Source organism: Protopterus annectens, chromosome 3.part1, assembly GCF_019279795.1.
Source record: "Protopterus annectens isolate FY-2018-M chromosome 3.part1, PAN1.0, whole genome shotgun sequence".
Lineage (NCBI taxonomy): Eukaryota > Metazoa > Chordata > Ceratodontiformes > Protopteridae > Protopterus > Protopterus annectens.
The window spans coordinates 1,752,593,857-1,752,618,627 of NC_056732.1; the positions used below are offsets into that span (position 1 = coordinate 1,752,593,857).

The window sequence follows — 24,771 nt, forward strand, 5'->3', positions numbered from 1 at the left end:
CGCCCTTATGGAACATATCAGAGAACATATTAACAGTATTAAGACTAGAGACCTACAAAATGCGTTGTTTAAGCATAGTTTGGAGTGTAACAAATACAAGAAATGTTTATTTTCCATATTAGAAGTAGGAAGGCCAGATTTAAGGGGTAGAGATTTTGAAAATTATCTCGAACAAAGGGAACCATGGCAGATAAAATTGGAAGCAGACAAAAAAACAGGTTTGAATGAATCAATTGACATAAAGTGCTTTTTAAAATACAGAAAATTAAAAGTATGAAAGATACTTTAATGGTTCATTATGCTGGAGTATTGTAAATGTGCAATGTGTTTTTAAGAATATTTTTAGACTTAATTGTTTTATTGGGTAATCAATGAGAGTATAAATGGTAGATACTATGTTGCATTTTGTTTTCTGAGGAAATCAATCCAGATGAAAGCATTGAAATAAATATTTTTTGTACGCTAAAGTGGTGGTTTTTACACTTTGAAGCCTTTATTGACCATTGGGAACCTTTACTTTTGAGTGGTTTTGTTGCTGTGTTATTGGTTCCACATATTTTAGCAGTTTGGTATTCAATTGCATGATTCCGATGGCCGAGGCGGTGGATCCTTTAATGGATATGACAGTACATCCTACACCTTCAGTGAGCAATACTGGGCTATTACGTATTTTATTGGCCTCTACAACTGATATACAAAAGACTTTGAGGTTGCTGATGTCTAAACAAAGTGAGGAAAGTGAGGTACCACAAAGCTCTGATGAAGAAAGGACAACTGTGATAGATATGAGCACTTGTATACAGCCAGTGGATACTGCTGTTACAGGTGAAAATAATAATAGAAATGTTCACTACAATGATGTACGCTCAGTCCTTGACAACAAGTATGATCCGTTTGTGAGGGCGGATTAGAAAATTACTAAAGCTAAGACTGAGGAATATCATAACAAATGTGACAAACTTTGCAAACTTTAAAAAAATATATAGATCTCTTGATTTAGAGAACAAGTATTTTGAGAAATGTATAGAACTGGCAATAGTACCAAAGGGGCTAAGAGTTTTTAAATGCCCCAATGGGATAACTGCAGCAGATCTGTTTTTCAGTGAATTAACTAGCTTCTTTAATGGTGCTGGGTTACAGCCATTAAGGTTGTTAATGGACAACAATGGCAAAGAAATGACTACGTTGAAAGAAGAAATACTTAAGATTGATGAGGAAGTGACAGCCTTATCTATACATTTTAATTGTGAAGATACGTATCAACAAGTCCTGAAAAAAGTCGAAAAACAAGAAACGGATGTTATCATGTGTAAACACAATAAATTACTAAGAGATGTTACTGCTTATGAAAATAACATAGCATTTGATTCCTTTGACCATACATTTAATAACAAAGATAAGAAATTGCAAAGGAATCAGAGTAACAATTTGCAGACTACCTTAAAAAAGACATGGGCTAATGCTCCAAGGCACAGGTTGACTAACCAATCAAAGCCCTCAGCTATAGTGACAACATTTTTCAGAACAGAAATTAGATATAACCCACCATTGAGGGAGGAAGGTGATGTCATAGTGGTAGAGAGAGAATCCGGAACAGCTGGTGAGTCAATAAGCAATACTTCTAGTTTTGTTACAAATGGAAGCGGAGGCAGACCTAAAGATTTTTTTTTTTTATCAAAAAAAGACAACAGGACAATGAGAACGAGACCCATGAAATGAGGGGTCAGACAACTTCAGACTCGTCAACGGACGAGTTATAAGGTACAACACTGAAGATTGTAACATCATTTGTTTGATGTTGTTTTAACTAATTAACATCACCAAGTTTTAAGTTATGGACTGAACTTTGTACCGACGAGGCGAGCCTAGTTTACTAAGACTGTTTTGGACTTTAAGCAATACATCCATAAATTACATTTTGAGTACTTGTTGAAATATGTGAAAAAAGATGTTGTTAAATATGTTAAGCCATCTAGTTTCACAACTTTGTTACATCATACCATTAGTGTATTTGAAGATGTTTGTTTGATAAACTTAGTGAAATAAACAAAAATAACAATAAAATGGTATGACAATTTAAGAAGTGAGGAGAGAAAAGCTTTAAATGAATTAAAATGTAATAAAAATCTTCGGTTTATGAAAAGTATTAAAGATGGGAATATAGTAATCATGACTACTGATCAATATAAAAATAGAATGGTTAATTTATTAAAAAATATTGAGGAGTATGAAAAAGTGACTGAAAGAAATATTTATAAATGTATACATGTATTTTTATATGCTGCATTAATGAATGAAGAAATGGTTTTAATATCTATAATTTTTGTTTAATTGAGAAACCTAGAGTGGGGGTATTATTCAGTATCCCCAAAGTCCATAAGAATAAGCTGAACACACCTTTTAGATGGATAGTTTCCTCACCAAATTCTATAACAGAGGGTATGGCCTTAGTAGTCGATTCAGTTTTAAACCCTATTGTGCAAAGTTTGCCAACATACTTGAAAGATTCTTGGGAATTTTTGGACAAATTCAGGGAGTTTCTCCTTGTTTTTGAGTTTGATAGCAGCAACCATATTATTTTCACATTAGATGTAGTTTCATTATTTACATGTATTCCTCATGAGGAGGCGGTAGAAGCAGTGAGAAAGTTTTTGTTTAAAAATACTACCTTGGGTGAACAGAAGGTTAATTTTTTGTGTAAAATGACTGACAAGTTATTACATAATAATTTCTTTTTATTCAATGGATAATTTTACAGACAACGAAAAGGGGTGGCAATGGGGTCTCTGGCAGCCCTTTTTATGCTAATCTTGTAATGGCATGGTGGGAGATCATTATTCTTACAGAGCTTAAACAGAAGTTTGTAATATATTATTGTCAGATTTGTTGATGATTTATTTTTTAGTTCGGAAAGAACAGAAGCAGATGTGGAATTATTGACCACTATCATGAATGAAACGTCATATTTTATAAAGCTTGTCAAAGATGATTTAGGCTATAGAGTGAAATCCACTTTTTATTAAGAAAAATATACCTAAAGGGCAGTACATACACACTAGTCGAATGACTACAAATGAAGCAAATGTTATAAAAGAATTTAATTTCATAACTAATCTGTTTGTGAAGAGAGGTTATGATAAAGAGTACCTTGATTTTTTAAGTAATGATATTTTAAAGAAAAGATACGCCCTCTACCCCCTATTTTAAGAGTTCCTTTTAAATGTAACACAGATGTCAACACTAGGTAATAATGATAAAGCTGGTGTTGTTTGTACCTTAGATATGTTTATTGAAATAATCATAATATTAAGATATTGTTACAAAATGACCACACTAGACATCCATTGGGAGTTATGTATACTAATAAAAAGTCAGGAATGTACAAGTGTGGATACTGTACTTTTTGTAGATACATTTTTGAAGTTCCATATATTATGTTAAATCATGTCAAACAGACATTCCTGGGCATTTAACCTGTAAGAACAGAGGAGCGGTTTACATTAGTTTGTGTAGTGGTTGTGATGCATTTTATGTAGGGATGACCACATGCACCCTTATGGAACGTATCAGAGAACATATTTACAGTATTACGACTAGAGACCTAAAAATGCATTGTTTAAGCATAGTTTGGAGTGTAATGTATATAAGAAATTTTTATATTCCATATTAGAAGTAGGAGTTCCAGATTTAAGGGGGTGGAGATTTTAAAAAATTATCTCGAACAAAGGGAACCATGGCAGATAAAATTGGAAGCAGACAAAAAACAGGTTTGAATGAATCAATTAGCATAAAGTGCTTTTTAAAATATAGACAATTAAAAGTACGAAAGGTACTTTAATGGTTCATTATGCTGGAGTATTGTAAATGTTCAATGTGTTTTAAGAATATTTTTTGACTTAATTGTTTTATTGGGTAATTAATGAGAGTATAAATGGTTGTTACTACATTGCATTTTGTGTTTTGTTTTCTGAGGAAGTCAGTTCAGGCGAAAGGGAATGAGAGTATAAATGGTTGTTACTACATTGCATTTTGTGTTTTGTTTTCTGAGGAAGTCAGTCCAGGTGAAAGGGTTGAAATAAATATTTTTTGTACTCTAAAGTGGTGTTTTTTTACTCTTTGAAGCCTTTATTGACGACCGGGAACATTTACATATCAACCCTATCCATAAGATAGGGAGGGTGGCCTAATGGCTAAGGTGTTTGCCTTGCAAACACAAGGTACAAGGTTTGAATCTCACAGGGGATAATTGGCTAGGTTTAAAATGGCTCGCAAGGGCAGTTAGCCTAGTACTAATCTATGAATCTATGAATAAGAGACAGGGGTGCCAAACCAGGAGTGAATCTGCAGTTTCCACATCCATTCATCCAGATTACATTTGAATAGAACAAAGGCCGTACTTTGCTTTATGTGGAGAGAAACAGTATTCTAAAGACATGATATTATATGCAATTCATATCCATACCTCCAACTTGTTCAGTTTATGTTACATTAGATATCAAGATATGTTGATAGCATCACTGGACTTGTTGACGTGCAGTACATTTGACAGGATAGGTCCTATGCAGGTTCTGTACACAAGGCAGAGACTGACCCTCAGTAGCCTCTTTGATAGAAAGAAGAGAGACAGATCTTTGAGATGGTCAGTTTAGTTTTTTGACTTAGGCACTTGATTTTCTTGGGGAGAAAAAATTGTGGTTATTCAAATTGTAAGTGTTTGGACAGGTACGTGCTAAAACAAGCATTATACCCAATGACTGGCCTGGTAAGTGCCAATACCTGAAAATAATCATATCCCTGGACCTGACTCACCATAATTTTAATAACAAGCTTCACAATGAAGAAGAACCTCCTTGCAGTACTGGATATATGATGACTGAAGGACAGTTTATTGTCCACATAGTTTCACAGGTGCCTAAGTACTGAATTGATGTTCAAGGATGTGCTGTTAATGTGATACTTACAGGGTATGCTGTGCATTCCAAAGGAGAATATTATTCATTTTTGGCATTTAGTGTTAGCCCACACTTACGACTTAAGCTATTTGTTTGAAAAAGGCATACACAAAGGATTTTGGTATCCTCTGGAAAGTTTATGATGGCACAAGTTTACAGTTATCTGCAGACTCAGTCAGCCATGAACCTTTAACATTAGTTTTGACTTCTGAGAATTAAATGTCAAAGGGGAGTGGGCCAATGACTGAACTTTGGAGTACATCACTTCTGACAGGTCTTTTGAAGGAGGTAGAGCTGCCTACCCTTAATTTCCTGGGTACTAATTTATGATCAACTATGCCATCCAATGACTTACATAGGGATTTATATTTAGCTGTGAGAGTTTATCAACATACCAGAGTGTGGGATGGTGTCAAATGCATTTGCAAGGTCTAAATATGCAGTCTGTACCCATTTTCCCAATATGAACTGCTTCAGTAATGTTTTCAAAGAAATTAATCAGGTTAAGGAGGTAGAATCTGCCCCCGATAAAAACGGACTGGCTTGTGTAAAGAGTTTGCATGTTCCCTATGTCTTTACTTATTAATTCCATAATGATCCTCTTCACAGCCTTACAGATGAGGCTAGTCAGACTTGTGGCTCTATAATTACTCTGGTCTTTTGAAACCACACCTTTGTGCAGGGGTATGACTGTTGTTCTCCATTTGTCCAGCACAAAACCTGTTTGGTGGCTGACAATGAATAGCCTCTATATGGGGTTTGACACGTCCCATTTCAGGCTGGCCAACAGGCATCCTGACAAGTTATCGGACGCCATAGAATCTGTGTTCTTGATATGGAAAGTGGTTTGTGAATTTGTTCTTGGGAGATTGTGGGGGTACAGATATTGGCATGTGATCTGGGAATGCAGTGGGAAACAGAGGGTGAAGTTAGAGCTAAATTTATCCATTAACTAATTAACAAGGATATAGGGAATCTCCAAACTCTGGATCCCACCCAATTTGGTTTTATGAAGGGTAGATCATGCCTGCTGAACCTGGTTGACTTCATTGAGTCAGTCACCAGAGCTGTGGATGAGGGCAAGGCAGTTCATACAGCCTACCTCGATATGGCCAAGGCCTTTGATATCATTCCCCATTCAGGAATTATTGACAAACTCACCAAACTAGGCATCAACCCTTATATCACTAGGTGGGTTGCAAATTGGCTCATAGAACCCACAGTGTGAAAGTAGCAGACTCCAAGTCAGACTGCCGACAAATCATGAGTGGAGTCACACAAGGATCGGTCCTGGGTCCTCTCCTGTTTGGCATCTACTTTTCGGAAGTCCAGGCCAACAGAGAGGGACTCTGGCTGACCAAGTTCGCAGACGACTGCAAGCTGGGAGCCACTATTAACTCCCCACATGATATAGACATCCTACAGAAAGGCCTCACTGAGAACAATGACTGGTGTCGAAACCATGGCCTTAAGCTTAATGCCAAAAATGCATCGTCATTGTTAGATTTTATTAATATTAGTCTGAAATTAATTATGTTGTAAATATGCTGAAAGAAAAAGCTTGCTTAAATGCAGAAACAGAGTTTAGTAATATGTGATCAGCAGTCATACTAAATGACCATGGCTTGGAAAAGGAATCTGCTGAATGGACATTTTTCCCTTACAGACTTAAAACAGGATGTATGCAAGAGCAAAAATGCAAAATCTGCTTTTAAAGAACACTGACATGTTTTTCTGCATATAAAAAAAATGGGACACAATATGTTTCCTAAAATAACAGGATGGACACAATATGTTTCCTAAAACAACAGGATATGTTTATGACACTGTGACAATGTGTTTTCTCAAAAATATGTTTTTCTGCATGGAAAAACAGGATATGGCACAAGAACAGATGTTTTTATACAAAGATCCAAATAAAATACAGGATGTTCACACTGTCAGAAAAGCTGATCTCTGACAATGTGTTTTCTCAAAAATATGTTTTTCTGCATAAAAACAGGATATGCTTATCAGCATTGGCACAAGAACATATGTTCATATACACAGATCCAAATAGAATACAGAACAATGTGTTTCCTCAAAATATGTTTTTCTACATGGACATCAGGACACTGTTACAGGATATTCACACTGTCAGAAAAGCTGGTCTCTTACAAGACATTGTTAAACAAGGAAGCTTAGTATTGTTTCTACAGGACTAAAACTGTATATAAAGAGCTGTATAAATCCAGTTATGTTAGAGGTATGGTAGGGACACAAGTCCTAAGGTAAATGTTATATCTCTCACATCATCTGTACTATATGAGAAGTAAAGTTGGAACAGTACTTTTAAGCTGCAACGTTGTCCAGTTTGATTTATTATAAAAGTTATTGGTTACTGCTCTTAAAGACAAGTGCTGCAAAGTATATTCTCTCATCAGTGTATATTCTGCAAGTTTCTGTATGCAACAGACTGTGAATGCAAATATAACCAGACTTTGAATTTTAGCAGAATCCAGCCAGCAAGACTAAGTGTCTTAAGAACACCTCAAATCAATCCATCCCACAGCAAGTAAGCTCCAGTAAGTAGAGAGATCAATATAATTTTTTCAATGGCAAGCTAGCCTGCATTTGAACCTACAATCTGCAATTCAAACACAAGAGGAGTGATGGTAAGCCCTGCAGAGGGTCACTTCAGTCAAATTGCAGTAACTAACATTTGTACGTATGTGTAAATCCTAAACAGAAGTATTCCAGTTTATGCAGCTTGCAGTAGTAAAGTTTTTTAGACGTCTACAATCCGGAGTGAGACTAGTTCAAGAAATTCGCAGTGCCATAAATTCTTCAAGAAAAGGTGAATGTCCACTAGCACAGTAGTCCGCTGCCTGCTGTGCTTCACCAGCTTCTCAAGTGACTCTGAAAAATTTCTAGCCATCAGCAACAGCAGCCTGATCACCTGTTTTCTTGCTAACTGGTAAGACTTTTTTCGGTGTCAAATATTTAGTGTGGATGATGTTAAAGAGTTTGTATATTCTTAAGAGAGTTTTTATATTCTTAAGACAGTTTGTATATTCATACATAGTTTGTGTATTCCTAGACTGTTTGTATATTACTAGATAGTATGGATATTATTTATAATTCATGCAGGAGTAAACCAAACTTTAGTAAATTGCTATGTTGGTATACACAGCACATTAGTAAATGTAAAACCTTATTAGGGCAGGTTGATAGTAAGGCATTATGCAAATGTATTACAATATTTGACTGGTATCTCAAAGAAAATCATGTGAAATATGACAAATGTTTATGCCATAAAATAATATTGCATCATATTGCTAAAAAAATGGACTGTAAAAACAGAGCTGAAGAATTAACTAAGGGTAAAGTGTTTCCATTACATTCTGATGTTGAACAGTTATGTCCTGTCACCACATGTGAGTCAAATCAGTTACTGATAGAACCCCTAGTACATTTTGTTACAAAGGAATGTAGTAAACTTCTAAAAGACAGACACAATGAGTTCAGGAAGCTTAGACAAGTTATACATACATCTTTTCAAAAGTGCATAGGAGTTTCAAATTCAGCAGAACAGCTTACTAAAGAATGTCAGAAAGACCATGCAACATCACAGAAAATTCAACAGCAGTTGCAGGATAAAGGAAATAAATTAGCTGAACTGACAGAGACTGGGAACTTCCTGCATACACAGCTAATCTGTGCAAAAGAAATATATTTTATAATATGTTTATGTTTTGAAAATGGTTAAACATACATGGTAGGATCTGATGTCTGGACAAATCATTTTTAAATGTTTTACTTTCATTCATTTAAAGCAAGACATCTATCAGTACTACAGTAAGTAAAGCATATGAATGCCATTCATTAGCATAGTCAAAAGGTAAACAAAACTGTTCTAGTGTATAAAAATTAAATAAAAATAGTTAATAAGAATAAAGATTTAAAGTCACAAGACTGACATGCTTGTATAAAGATACAAGACAGACATGCATGTGTGTTCTTTTCATCTAGAGTACATCTGTTACAATACACAAGAATAACAGTCAGACAACAGCAAATATAAATAATATAAATATAAATGTGTTGGTTAAACTAATATCTATTTTGTTTTTTACAATTTGTTTATAATTATATAGTAACACCAAACAGTTAAAGTTCTGAATTAAAAAAAAAATCACAGATGGTATTATTCAAACAGTTTTTGTAAAATTAATGGCAGGACAGTTAAATAGTTAAATAGATAAATAAAAAAAAATACTGAAATCCATGTAAGGTAATTGTAAAATGATGTCTATTTATGTTGTATAAATGCATAGTTATACAAATCACAATCACATTAAAGGAAAAATGCCAAAAGAATTAATTATAGTTTATAGAGTATGAAATGTGAGCTCAGACCTTCCTAGACTGAATGAATAGTTACAGGAAATGTTGGAAAGATAAGATAAACAACAAGACTGATTGCCAGGCAAGTAGCTTGAGTTTTTCTAAAGCATTATTGTTATTAAAACATACTTGTTAAAATGTTTACAAGCAACACTATTTAGTAATTGTCATAAAATGCCACAATTGTGCATAGATGTCACTTATAATCTGCAAGTAAATGTTAAAAGGACAAAAAAGAAAAAAACCTCAGTTGCATCAAGTACAGCCAGCAAATGGGCTATAGTATATATACAGTTCAAATCAATTGTGCAGGAGGGTGTAAATACCTACTAGATGTAATATACAGTGAAAGCTTTATTTAGTAACCTAATAAAATAAATGTATAACCAAAGTGTTGGGCTGACATACATTCTATTCTCACAGCATAAAGCAGATAAACAATAGTGCAGTACTACAGGGGGAGGGGCACTTTCTCAGTTTTATACTGACTGTATAAGCAGTACTACACAAGGGTCTGAAATAAAGCTACAGAAAAAATAAACAACAAGGGTCTGAAATAAAGCTACAGAAAAAATAAATAATAAGGGTCTAAAATAAAGCTACAGGAAAAAAAAATATCTCATTCCTTCTTGACAATACTCTTTTATGGGGGAAAAACAGGTATTAGTGTATTAGAAATACTGGTAAACTGGATTAAACCTGACAGGATAAGATATTTTACAAGTTGTTAATAGCTATCATAATGGTTATTATTATATTGTTTAGAATTAAATTGTATTTACAACCTGTTAAACTGTAAAGCTATACAAGAGATAGTTTAAAAAACAAGAGATGGCTTAAAATTGATTACAGCTATACAAAAGAGAGTAAAGATATGTAAAAAAATTGAACAAGATTGGTCACTATTTTAATATGTTTTGGCAAAACAATGTTGGTATAAAAAAGCATCAATGTTTCTAATTGCTGAGTATGTAGTTTAAAATAACAGGACATATGGATATGGTATCAATTCCACTAGATATTTCTACAGAGACATAAAAATTTTCCAAGATTTTGCTCAATATTAATGTTATTAAATTTGTAAGATTAGACTAAATGTACTTTACAGTCTTTGTATGTACAAATGTAGAAAATTTCAGTACAAATGATAGTCTTTGTATGTACAAATGCAGAAAAATTCAGTACAAATGAGATTAATAATAAATATGTGTGAAAAAACATATTTAAATAAAAAATGGGTCCAGGGTACCTACTAGATTGAAATGCATGAACAGCAAACAGTCTATGTAAATACATACTGTACAGGATACATCATAATAAGTTCAAAAGTAATTTGTCAAGTTGTAATATCACTGGTTTTACCCCAGTAAAATAATTGCTTTCAAATATTTATTATCTAAGCCCAGTTCAGTATTTTACCAAGATGTTAATGAGCAGTTCAGAGACATGATCACAATGTTATGGTTAAAATGACATTGAAACTGTATATTTTCAGAAGTGTATAAATGCTTGCAGTAGCACATAGTTATTGTCTCTTATAGTTAATTCAACAGTTGCAAAGAGTTAATGAAACAATTATAAGTCATAAATTAAATTCTGTGATTGCAAAAGAATAAATTAATCAAGTAAAATTAAAACAGACACAGCTCATAATTGATAAAATATTTTCACAGAATGGTCTGCAAAAGAAAAAGTTGTTAAATACATTCAGGTTTGGTAGTAATACTTTAATTTGTTGTATCAAACTAAAGGTTTGTTTCTTGTGTTTTCTATATAAAATGTTTTGAGTATGTTTAAAAACAGAGGGAATTGTTAGATTTTATTAATATTAGTCTGAAATTAATTATGTTGTAAATATGCTGAAAGAAAAAGCTTGCTTAAATGCAGAAACAGAGTTTAGTAATATGTGATCAGCAGTCATACTAAATGACCATGGCTTGGAAAAGGAATCTGCTGAATGGACATTTTCCCTTACAGACTTAAAAACAGGATGTATGCAAGAGCAAAAATGCAAAATCTGCTTTTAAAGAACACTGACATGCTTTTCTGCATATAAAAAAATGGACACAATATGTTTCCTAAAATAACAGGATGGACACAATATGTTTCCTAAAACAACAGGATATGTTTATGACACTGTGACAATGTGTTTTCTCAAAAATATGTTTTTCTGCATGGAAAAACAGGATATGGCACAAGAACAGATGTTTTTATAGAAAGATCCAAATAAAATACAGGATGTTCACACTGTCAGAAAAGCTGATCTCTGACAATGTGTTTTCTCAAAAATATGTTTTTCTGCATAAAAAACAGGATATGCTTATCAGCATTGGCACAAGAACATATGTTCATATACACAGATCCAAATAGAATACAGAACAATGTGTTTCCTCAAAATATGTTTTTCTACATGGACATTAGGACACTGTTACAGGATATTCACACTGTCAGAAAAGCTGGTCTCTTACAAGACATTGTTAAACAAGGAAGCTTAGTATCGTTTCTACAGGACTAAAACTGTATATAAAGAGCTGTATAAATCCAGTTATGTTAGAGGTATGGTAGGGACACAAGTCCTAAGGTAAATGTTATATCTCTCACATCATCTGTACTATACGAGAAGTAAAGTTGGAACAGTACTTTTAAGCTGCAACGTTGTCCAGTTTGATTTATTATAAAAGTTATTGGTTACTGCTCTTAAAGACAAGTGCTGCAAAGTATATTCTCTCATCAGTGTATATTCTGCAAGTTTCTGTATGTAACAGACTGTGAATGCAAATATAACCAGACTTTGAATTTTAGCAGAATCCAGCCAGCAAGACTGAGTGTCTTAAGAACACCTCAATTCAATCCATCACACCAAGAAGCAAGTAAGAGCCATATAATTTGTTCAGTCATTCCCTTTGGGAAAAACTCGGCTCCCACTAATTACCACATTGATGGTAGCCCTATGAACATTGAAGGCGTTATAAGAGATCTGGGGACACAGGTTGACAGCAACCTCTCCTTCGACCATCACATTGCCACTGTGGTCAGAAAGTCCTTCTATGTGGCACATCTCATTACCAAGGGTTTTGCATCCAAGAATAAAGAGGTCATCATCTCTCTCTACTCTTCCCTCATTAGGCCAATCATTGAGTATAATGCCCTATTTAGCATATACCTCACTAAACACCTGCAACAGCTGGAAAGGCCACAAAAGTACTTCATGAAGAGGATCCTAGGCCTTAAAAACATGTCCTATATGGACAGACTCAAAAAACTCCAGCTTTTCTCTGTCTCATATCATGTATTAAGAGGCGATCTCTGCTTTATTTACAAAGCCATGTCCGACCCAGCCCTGTTAGAAATGTTGCACCTAAAAAAATCCCAATCTCTCTGCACCACACACTCCAGGGACCTCAACCTCATTACCACAATCAGCAGAACATGCTGGGGGACAGGTTCATGACCTAGAGACTGCTCATGCTCTGGAATAGACTTCCTATACATGTCAAGCAGAGCACCGCACTGGCCATTTTCTAGGGAAACCTTGATGAGTGGATGGGAAATAAACAGTTCACCCCAGGGATCACTCCAGTGGCTCTACTTAACAGAGGCACTGGAACTAATGGCGACATGATGCCAGGGCACGTCGATGGGCTAGGCTTGTAAAGGCTCCAGGGATGTTGGCCTACTACATACCTATGAACCTGTTAGTAGGTTGGTTATGTTCTCAGGGTCTAAATATGTGCTATCATTTACTGTTAGCTTTGTGCAGTGTTGGGCAGGCTCCTAACATTGGCCTTATGGTTGTCTTTTGCCTGGGTAGCTTTTTTTTACCACATATCTAGCTTTAGGTGATTTGATCAGGAACTGGGTTTCCTTGTGAAGTTTAGCAAGAGTATTTTTGACATTTTGAGAGTTAACTTTTTTATTACATGTTTTATTGTAGAGCCTGTTTATATTTGGGTACACCATAGGAGTTTATTTCTAAATTTCGCATTGTATTTAGTTTGGAGGGGGACAGATGCATCTAGGCAGCAATTCACATGTGCATAGAATTTGATAGTGAAGGATTCCACATATGGAGTGTGGCCGTAAGGTCTGGAGGGTAGAATTTGGTAGTGAAGGATTCCACATATGGAGTGTGGTCATCAGGTATAGAGGTTAGAATTTGGTAGTGAAAGATTCCACATATGGAGTGTGGCCATCAGGTCTGGAGGGTAGACTTTGGTAGTGAAGGATCCACATATAGAGTGTGGCCATCAGGTCTGGAGGGTAGAATTTGGCAGTGAAGGATTCCACATATGGAGTGTGGCCATCAGGTCTGGAGTATAGAATTTGGTAGTGAAGGATTCCACATATGGAGTGTGGCCATCAGGTCTGGAGGGTAGAATTTGCCAGTGAAAGATTCCACATATGGAGTGTGGCCATCAGGTCTGGAGGGTAGAATTTGGTAGTGAAAGATTCCACATATGGAGTGTGGCCATCAGGTCTGGAGGGTAGAATTTGGTAGTGAAGGATTCCACATATGGAGTGTGGCCATCAGGTTTGGAGGGTAGAATTTGGTAGTGAAAAATTCCACATATGGAGTGTGGTCATCAGGTCTGGAGGGTAGAAATTGGTAGTGAAGGATTCCACATATGGAGTGTGGTCATCAGGTCTGGAGGGTAGAATTTGGTAGTGAAGGATTCCACATATGGAGTGTGGCCGTAAGGTCTGGAGGGTAGAATTTGGTAGTGAAGGATTCCACATATGGAGTGTGGTCAGCAGGTCTGGAGGGTAGAATGTGGTATTGAAGGATTCCACATATGGAGTGTGGTCACCAGGTCTGGAGGGTAGAATGTGGTAGTGAAGGATTCCACATATGGAGTGTGCTTATCAAGTCTGGAGGGTAGAATGTGGTATTGAAGGATTCCACATATGGAGTGTGGTCACCAGGTCTGGAGGGTAGAATGTGGTATTGAAGGATTCCACATATGGAGTGTGGTCACCAGGTCTGGAGGGTAGAATGTGGTATTGAAGGATTCCACATATGGAGTGTGGTCACCAGGTCTGGAGGGTAGAATGTGGTAGTGAAGGATTCCACATATGGAGTGTGCTTTATCAAGTCTGGAGCGTAGAATGTGGTATTGAATGATTCCACATATGGAGTGTGGTCACCAGGTCTGGAGGGGTATGTTGAATTTAGTCAGCTCATTACTAATTTTCAGTAGTTTAGATTTCTGGATAATCTTTAAATATTGAGGTATTTGAAAATGCTTCCAGCTTCAGTCTTAACTGCTTGAAATACAAGATGACAAGAGCCACTGCGACGAGTTTACTGAATAACATTTTTGTGAGCAAAATGAAGGAAGCTTAAAACACCACAACCTCTTGGAGAAGCTCCTCTAAAATAAAACAGGTTCGAATTCTGACAGAATTTTCTTTTTCCCTTTTTAAATTGCACTGCATTGCATACAGTTAACATTAGTATTACCTTTAACATCAATACTGCTGATGCAGAGTTTTTTTTCTTATTTGTAGACAAGATAAGCCCAGTGGACAAATGTTTCCTTTCTGGGGGGTGAAGTGTCTGATTAACTTATTTTCTCAGAGTCACATAGCAGGCAAATGAAGGTGAAAGACTCAAATCTTGAACCCTCACACAGGAAGGAGCTCATTAGCAGCTCAGAGCTTCAGTCCTCTGTCTTAAATGCCAGGTATTGTATTTATATTACCAAAATGACGTAACTTTGTCTTGAAAGCTTCACTATTAATCTATTATACAACTCTCCAGTTACTGCATTAACTAAGTCATAATGTTCTGTTTACTTCAAATTCCACAAAAGATCTACAAAATCTGGACAGCATCCAACGGTATTTTTTAACTTTACCACCCAAACTTGTATTCTGTAGATTACAAAATATTGAAAGAGGGTCTGTTACACACATTTAAAGTAATAAATGAATGATTCTGCAAACAAGGATGCTATTGCCCTGCAGTAAACAATCATCTTGCTGGGACCAGGAAGTGTGATAAACACCTTAAAACTGAACAAGCCTACACTCTTATGTCAGGGTGCCACGCCTTCAAGTGCTTTGCCCTTGTCACTCTGAGCAGCTAGTTTCTTTTTTAACTTTAAAAAGTTGTCATCAACTGTTGGCTCAGTAGCACACAGAAACAAAGCTCTGTGACCCAGTCAATCTGTGTTCAGTTAGCTCTTCAGTTAGCTCTGACTGTAACCCAGTCAATCTGTGTTCAGTTAGCAGCATAAGCAGTGGAGAAACTTTGATGGTGGGACAGCTATGATGGGACCAGGTCTGCTTGCCTCTTTCAAAGAATAGGGGATATGTTGGGGTCATGAAATAAGGTTATGAGCACAGGTGCATACTGCTGCATTACTGAGAAATGGATATGGAGGCAAATGAAGACTGCATCATCTCCAAAGACAGTGGCATTTCGCTCATGGTTCCATTACTGTCTGAGCCTACTGACATCTATCTGCCCAGCACATCATGACTGAGTCCCCACTTAGCCCTAGCTCACTCTGTGGCTTATGATCTTTGTATGAAGCTCTCTCAGAGAAAAGGGGATATCCCAGCATGAGTAATGGAGTCAGGTCTGGTAAAGGAGCCAAAAAATAAATAAATGTACCCTTATCTTGTGGGGAGTTATTACAATAAACAATAAAAGTTAATAAAATGTAAAGGGACAGAGTCTCAATGCCACAATTTCAGTGGATGGGACAGAGTTTGTAACAAACCCTCATTCAATATTTTATAATCTACAGAATACAAGTTTGGCTTGTTTGTACTGAGATGAACTGAGGTGGGCTACCAGCCACAACTCTGAGCTGAGATATCAGAAACTAGAGGCTTCTGAGCTTCCAAAAAACATGTTGCCTGCTTTTTTTTTTTTTTTTTTGCTTATTCACTTTTTTATTGCCTGCTGCTTACTTTTATATTGTATTTATTTACTGTGTACTAAACTACACTGTTATACTGCAATTGCCTGCTATACTGTGTCTGTAAAATTAAATTGTATTGCTGTTTTCACTGTTTAGCAAGCGTTTGTTGTTGTTTCCACTGATTACATACTTACTGGTGTTTTTTCACTGTTTTAAAGCTATATGTTCTGCAAATTAACTGATCTGTCAACTGTCTAAATCATTTTTTAGAGCCACCTGGCTGATTTTCTGCTGTTGTAAACATTTTCAGTGTCTCACTGCTATTTTTCTGCTGTGCTAAATATTCTCTAGTGTTTCCCACTGAAACTAGGGCAGCTAGTAGCTGCAGCATAGTCCTGATCCAGGCCTGCTGCTTTTGGAACTGTTTTTAGTGGTTTGTTTGTTTTGAGCACGTTTTCCAAGCCATCTTGGATTGGATGGGGCCTAGCTGCACTTTTGTGAGAGAATTGTGTTTGATTGGCATCTGACTGGTAAAGGGAAGCCGGAATAGGACTTGGAATAAGTATCCTCATTAGTCCTTTTGAATTTTGTTAGCGTTTATTTCTCTTCTGGTATTTAGGTCTTGTATCTCAGCAGGTTTCTGCTTGTTTGTGCATCATGTAGTACTGCACACTGCCGCGCAACTGTGCGTCAAAGATGAACAGTTAAATTCAACACATTTTCCCTTAAAACTCAGGCAGAAATATCCATTCACTGAGCTCCCTCCAGGATCATTTCTGAAAAGTCACCCCTAGTGACAACAGTCTTCAACCCGACATTATGGACAGTTGGACTACCCTTGTTTCTCAAGGCAACCTTGTTGACTTGGGTCTCTTGAGGAAGTGCAGCAATTGCCTCATGTACACAGACATCCCTCTACTAATAACACAGTCTAGTACAGAGTGCGAGAGGTGTATTTATACCAAGAATCTAGAAGCCATGCTCTCTCTCACTCAAAACAGTAACCCAGAGAAGGTTGTCAACTCACCCACCACTACATATGCACATAGTACCACTACTAATAAAGACAGTACTCATCAAACATGTAAATCCACATATGTGGAGGTTCTCTAGAAAAAAATGACCAAAACACCGGAGACCTCCAAAACACAAGTTTGCTACAGCTAATACTGTCTCCATAGCACCTATGACACATAGCAACACCAGTGTCTCACCCACCAAGCCCATAAGGCATAACACTCAAAAACTGAGTTAACTCGTCATTGGAGACTCAACAGTGAGACACATGGATGTCCCACTCACCACTTTGGACAAGGAGAAAGTTACGGTCAGCTGCCTGTCCGGCAGCAGATTTGCCAAATCAGGCATGCACTCAGGTCTCTCAACAACCAGTACCATTATGACTCTGTCATAGTCCATGTTGGTGTGAATGACCTGAGACATACTACACTGGACTATATGAAGACAGACATGGTCGAGCTCACTGAGTATGTTATGTCCCTAGCCTTGAGTAACATATTATTCTCACCTAGAATGATGCCATAGGATAAACAAAAAATGATTTTAGTTTTTGGTGACATTCCAAGGAGATCCAGTTCCTGTTTGCCTGGGAACCTATGGTCGACAAACCCCACTGATTTGTCAGAGAAGGTTTGCACCTGGCACCCCTAGGCATTCGGCTGCTGGCAAAAGCTCTTGCCTCCCCCATAGTGCCTTTTTTAGGCAAGGCCTTGAAACCAACATTACCAACATGAAACTAAACAATCAGAACAAAATAAGGGTCATGCTGTTAGGAGCTTAAACCAAAAACTGCACTCCCTGGAAGCACTTCTATCACTAGAAGATGTAGATATCTGTGCAGTCAGAGAAATCTGGTTTCAGGCCTCAGAGACTACCCTGGCCCTGCATTGGTATGATGCCTTCCACACCTTTAGACCGCAAAATGGAAGTGTGAAAACCAAAGGAGGCAATGTTTCAATGTATATTAGAGAAAAATTCACCTCACGTCTAGTGAGACTGGAAAACTCCATTGAGTTACTCCAGGTCCAGGTTACGGTGGGTAAGAGCCCCATTCAAGTCTTAGCCAGTTATAGATCTCCCTCCATGGATCATGACTCCCATGAAGCCTACTTAACCAAATGGACGACAATCCAAATTTTACCAATGACACTGGTTATGGAGGATTTCAATTATCCCACCATCAACTGGGAAACCTACTCTAGCCCAAACTCGCTAGCACAACAGTTCCTTGACTTTGTGAATTCAAATGCCCTGGAGCAAATTGTCTAAACATCAACAAGAGGAACAAGCATTCTAGATCTGGTCCTCACCAACATGTCAAACAGGTGCACTGCTGCAACTGTTGGACCCTTATTAGTTAAAACTGACAACAAATCAGTCATCTTTGAACCGATACTAACACCAGACTCACAAAGGGTGAAATCAGACTAAAAAACTTCACCAAGGCAAACTATACCCTCCTAAGTGAAGGTATGAATGCATTCCAAGCCTGACCCCAAGCTGAAAAAAGGTAACTATGCCAAATCTTACACTAAAGCCCTGTGCAATCACTTGCATAAGTATATAAACTCGGCTGTACCAGACAGAATCAAAGCTAGAACCCCAAGTAAAACAAGCTGCCATGGTGGACTTCCAGCATCAACAAACTCTACAATAAATGCAAAAAAAAGTTGCTGTTCAAGAAAACAAAGACAAGGACCCAACAATGATAAAGCACCCTCTTCAGCCTTAACAGGCAAATAAGACAACTTGTCAAATCCTCCAAGAGCTCCTTTGAGAGAAACCTAGCACATACTGCCAAGGATAACAGTAAAGCCTTTTACAGTTATATACGTAACCTAAAGGGTAGGACCCATGCATGTGCAGAACTGGTGGCCAACGGTATCACACACACTGACCCCATAGAGATAATGAACCTGCTAGCGGATAGGTTTGGTGAAAATTTCACTCCCTTATCCCCTCCTAACTTACAACAAACTGTCTCCCAAACTCCTCCCCCCACCTTACATATCTGAAGAACAGGTCCTCAAAGCCCTGTCCAAGGCAAAGAACATAACCTCTACGGGACTAGATGACATTCCAGGCTGTCTTCTAAACAGGCTAAAACATTAACTAGCATCACCACTAGGTACCCTTTTCAATCATAGCCCAACCACAGGCTTTGTTCCTGAGGAATGGAGAACAGCTACAGTTATTCCCTTCCACAAAGGTGGCCTAGTAACAGACCCGGGGAATGACAGACCCATAAGTCTGACCAGCCTCATCTGTAAGGCTAAGGAATGCATCGATATGGACATTATAAATAAAGACATAGGTGCTCTCCAAACTCTGCATCCTACCCAATTCAGCTTCGTGAAGGGCGGAACCTGCCTGTTAAATCTGGTGGATTTCTTTGAACGTGTGACCAAGGCCATTGATGAGGGCAAATCTGTGCACACAGCATATGTCGACTTGGCAAAGGCTTTTGACACAATCCCACATTCAGGCATTACCGATAAACTTAGCAAACTGAATGTAAACCCTTTCATTGTAGGATGGATTGCCAACTGGCTCACAAACTGGACACACATTATCAAAGTTGGTGACTCCACATCAACCAGCAAACCTGGTACCAGTGGGCTGCCATATGGGTCAGTGCCGGGCCCCCTGTTTGGTATATACTTCTCAGATGTTCAGGTCAAAACGAAAAGGTTGTGGCTGACCAAGTTTGCAAATGTCTGCAAACTATGTGTAATCACTGAATCCCCAAATAATGTCAGTATACTCCAGGATGGTCTCACATAAACCAACGACTGGTATATTAGTGATGTCTCAAACTGAATGCAGAAAAATGTGCCATCATTCCCTTTGGCACAAACAATGTCCCTTCACATAATCAAATCAATGACAATACCCTAAGTACCCATGAAGTGGTAAGGGACCTGGGATCACAGGTTGATTGCAACATTAACTTTGACCACCACGTGTCTACTGTTGTAAGGAAAGCTTTCCATGTAGCTGATTTGATTATTAAAGGCATCCCCTTGACAGCAAAAGAAGTTATAACACCCCTATACTCGGCACTTATCTGACACATAATTGAGTATAACACCCCATTTGGTATGTACAGTACTAAGCACCTACAGCAATTAGGGAGACCTCAAAGGTTTCTAACAAAGTAGACCAAGGGCCTCCAGCACATGCCTTACACAGACTGACGAAAATCCCTGTCACTATACGCAGTATTGTATAGACTTCTTAGGGGAGACTTATGCCTGGCCTACATAGCAGCCAGAGACCCAAACCTAATGAACTTACTGCATATCCACAAATCAAATGGGTCTAAGGCTACCCATTCCAGGGACTTAAATATGGCCTGCAACTTAAATAGGAGATGCTGGAGGGACAGATTTATCTCTCAGCGAATGCCATGTTTTGCTACCAATTCAAGTGAAACAAAGCACATCTATGACACTGTTCAACAGGAACCTAGATGAGTGGATGGGGCACTGTAAATTCTTACCAGGGATAGCACCCACAACCCTCCTGGACATGGGCAGTCATCACTAAATGCAATCTCGGGTACTGACTAGTACATCTACTGTACTACACTGGGTTGAAATAGCTAGACTTAAAATGACCTCCGGGTCGATAGCCCAGTAATCTTCTATGATCCTATGATAAGAAAATAATATATGGATATGAATAGGCACAGACTATTGTAGTGATGTCACAGCTGTGTGTTTTCAAAGGAATTTGAATAAAGTGCGTCTACACAATGGATTTATTTAAGAGGGGCAAGAAACACAAACATCTCATTTAGCAATCACTACTACACCCACTGGTCACAACTGGTTACACACTCCTGCCACCATTTACCCACACAGACTTTTCCCCTGTCATTTGACATAACACTCATTATTTATGTAATAAGGACCTGCTTATTTTGCTCTCCCTGCACAAGTTAATACAGGGATATATGAAGGAATGTAATGCATGCACTAACACATGTACACACATACTATATGTACCATCTAGGCACATTAGTTTAGTAACAACAAAAAGCAAGAAAAACAGGAAATAATTCACAGCTCTGGTCTCTATACATAATATACGCTGAAGCAAATACTGAACGCTAACAAGTAAGACTGACTTTGAGGATTTCAAAAATATGTAATACAATCGCTTACTTTTATTATTTTGCTACAAAAAATTACAGACTCAGCCCACTAATTTTATCTCCAAGGTAACCTAGCTCAGTTTTAGTTATTTACTTATGTAAACAATTATTTTGGTATTCATTTGTAAAACAATGATGGTTACAAAACAAAGTTCATTTAACAGCTCCCAGTACATTCTGTAAATCTTACTTCCAGCTATGCGATCAAGTTTTTACAAGCAGCAACACATATTACATAGTAAAAGACGACAGCTTTGTAGTTACAGTTCAGGATTAGGGAAAAAAAGGAATAGTTATTTCACAATAAACTAATTTCCCTTTGATTTTCATTTCTGTCAAAATTTCTTACCATTTTTCTAATATTTCTTTGCATCTAGCTACACAATACAAAAAAAAAAAAAAAAACACATACCTGATTTTTGGAATCTGGGATTACAAGGCAAAATGCCTTCAATGTACCTAAAGCAGATTTTCAAACTGGTTCTCTGTAAAGCCAAAATTTCTTACCTCCAGCTTGAGGATTCCCATGTCAGCCTCTACACCAAAAAACAAAGTGTTCAGAAAATGAAACAGTTGACACAAGAATTAATAAACGGTTAGTAATTGTTAAATCATTCTACAGCTTCGTGCACAATGAAGCAGCTTTTTTTTTTTTTTTTGTAAGCTACTTCCTGTCCATCTCTAAACAGTGTCCCTACATAATGCAGATAGAGCTATTAATATTCATGAATGACTCTAAAAAAGCACCGAGAGGAAGGGCTTATTAATATTCAGTGAATCAGGCTGTGCATTCAGCTTTGATCCTACACTGTGAGGCTGAATCTGTATTATATGCTATGCATAGCAGTCCTCCCAAACAGCATATTATGTTAGGGTTGCCACCTTTTCACATGCCCAGAATGGGGCATTTTTTACACAAATGTGTGGCTTTGCATCACAAACTGTATCTACGACTAGTGTAAGAATAGACTTCACTTTTTTGCCAAAATAAAAGCCCAATCATGAAGAATTTGAGTTGTATATTTTGTTTCATATCATATTAAGATGTTTCAGATTCTTTTATGCAACTATGAATGTTAGAAAATATTTTTTTGCCTTAAATCCTCAGAACAGTTGCAATTTTTCATGCTTTCTGGTGGAACATAGCTGTCCAAAGCATACCTCTCAAATGTACAGATTTTCACAGAAAGTCCAGATTTTGCCCTCATATTTTTGGTCCATTTTTCATAATAATATGGTTTTCTGGCAAATTAGTGGTAAATCATTAAAGACAGAAGTTAGAAAATAATGACAGGCATTTGAGTTTCAGACTTCATACCCTTCAGAAAAATTCATGCTAACGCAAAACCTGTTATTCTATCAACTATCTAAGTTTGTAAGTTGAATATATAGAAATTATCCCTATTTTTGGGACTTTGTCCCACTTTATTTATGGCTTTGTCCAGATTTCTTGCTCTAAGAGGTTGAGAGGTATGCCAAATAGGGACTGTCCTTCGCAAAGAATATCAGGTCGTAACCTTATGTTTGCAAGCTGCACTATTTTCAACATTTCTACAACCATTTTTCAGGTCTTCTACAAGATGATATTCAGTCTGTTCAAGCACCACCTGGTGTCCCTTTCTCATGCCACATGACAGGAAAGTATGTATGGGGGGCTGGGGGGTTAAATTAGAAATGTAATCCTTTTATGGAAGGTGAGGTCATACGAAGAGCAGGTTTAACCAGCTGTATAAGAGGACATTTGTTATGGCAGAAGAATACATTTGCACTAAGATTTTTATTATTCATTTGTTAACTAGGCCAGACCGGTAGGCGACAGTATTTTTTCAGCCAGCAGTACTGTTTTTTTTTTTTTGGTGAGTGCTGTAATGAAAAAAACAGCAAAGCATGGGACATATCCCACCTCAGGAGTAGCAGAGATGTAATATTTTTGGGATCTCACTGCAGCAAATTCCAGTAATGGTTGATTAAAACATGACATGGTGTACAAGCAGTTTGGATGGTTTGGTGTAATGCCTATGGGGTAGTTTATGGCACTTCACTCAAAGGGTATCTCCTTCTCTCTCTCCCTCTCTTTCTCTCTTTCTCTTGCATCATATATTGCAGTTCAGTGACACTATTATTGTCAATCAAGGACTCATGCTGTCACAAAGCATATAGCTACATACAAATGAACTGCACTGTAGCCCTTCAGTCAGTGGATTTAATCTATTTCTCAGTTGTCTTTAATTTTGCAACACAAGATCCTGAATTGCAGTATTTTATAGGCTTTTGAAGTGCCACTGCTTTCTCTATTGCATTAATGCTCCATAAAATAATCCTGACAATTCATTAAAGTGCCTAGAACAATCTGTACGTCTCATGCTAGAAAGGCCGTTCTCCCACAATGTGCCATTTTGCAATTCAGAGACATGTGAGCTGCAATGAGTTAACACATCATTATTGGCTAATTTGCATGTTTCTTCAAACACAGTTACTACTGGGGCAAATCACTGCTGATCTGCACCCCATTGTAGTAACTTCCTGGTCATCTATCACACACGAGTACACAAACTCAGAACAGAAACACACACACACACACACACACACACACACACACACACACACACACACACACACACACACACACACACACATCACAGTTTCTGCACCTGTCCCTACCCCATCTGCCCTCTCATAGTTCCCCCAGCCCTGTAATAATGGCAATGCCATTATGGCATGTATCTATTAGGGTGCTGGTATGGCACTTTGTTCCATGATTCATCCCTGGTGTCCAGTTGTTCCACCCACCCCGATCCCCATTATGATTTTGATGCCATTACAGCACTTCACTTTTTATGATATTCCTGATGTCCAGTGGCTTTCTCCCCACCCCCGATCCCCACCCCACCCAATCCCTATAGTGGCATTGGTGCCCTAATGACAATTTAAAGAATAAACCATGATGCCCGGTGCATCAACACCCTCTCCATCCTCATACTGTCACTGCTGCCATTACAGCACTTTAAGATTAAAACCTGGTGTCTAGCAGTTATTCTCCACCATCATATCCATATCAAGCAGCTGAACACTTCCAAAACTGCAATGTGTTGGCGATGGCCATTTAGATAACTTCCTGGAGGCAGGTCTGGGGAGAGACACCATAGCTAATTAGCATATGTATCACCCCTGGAATGCTTTAGAAAAATGCTAAGAAAAAGGTAGAACAGTGTAGCCCTGTCCTAATATTAAAAAACAGACTGAATCATCATTCAGCTAAACTGATATTATATTACATTCATAGATGTATAGACAAATGGAAGATTCTGGCAGTCAGCACAGAGGATTAATGCTTTGAGGTATTAATGAGCTGTTTCCTGTAATCAAGGCTACAAGATTTAAT

The 24,771-nt window shown here is 37.4% G+C and overlaps 1 protein-coding gene across 1 annotated transcript in view; it reads right to left on the bottom strand.

Annotated features, from left to right (window-relative positions):
- Positions 1-22,036, bottom strand: part of LOC122798659 (zinc finger protein 260-like) — a 132,686-nt gene extending 110,650 nt beyond the window's left edge. The window contains exon 1 of the mRNA XM_044067746.1: positions 21,897-22,036. Within this exon, the coding sequence (XP_043923681.1) occupies positions 21,897-21,917 (21 nt within the window). The 5' untranslated portion in view covers positions 21,918-22,036. The remainder of the gene's footprint in view (positions 1-21,896) is intronic.
- Positions 22,037-24,771: the final 2,735 nt, after the last annotated feature.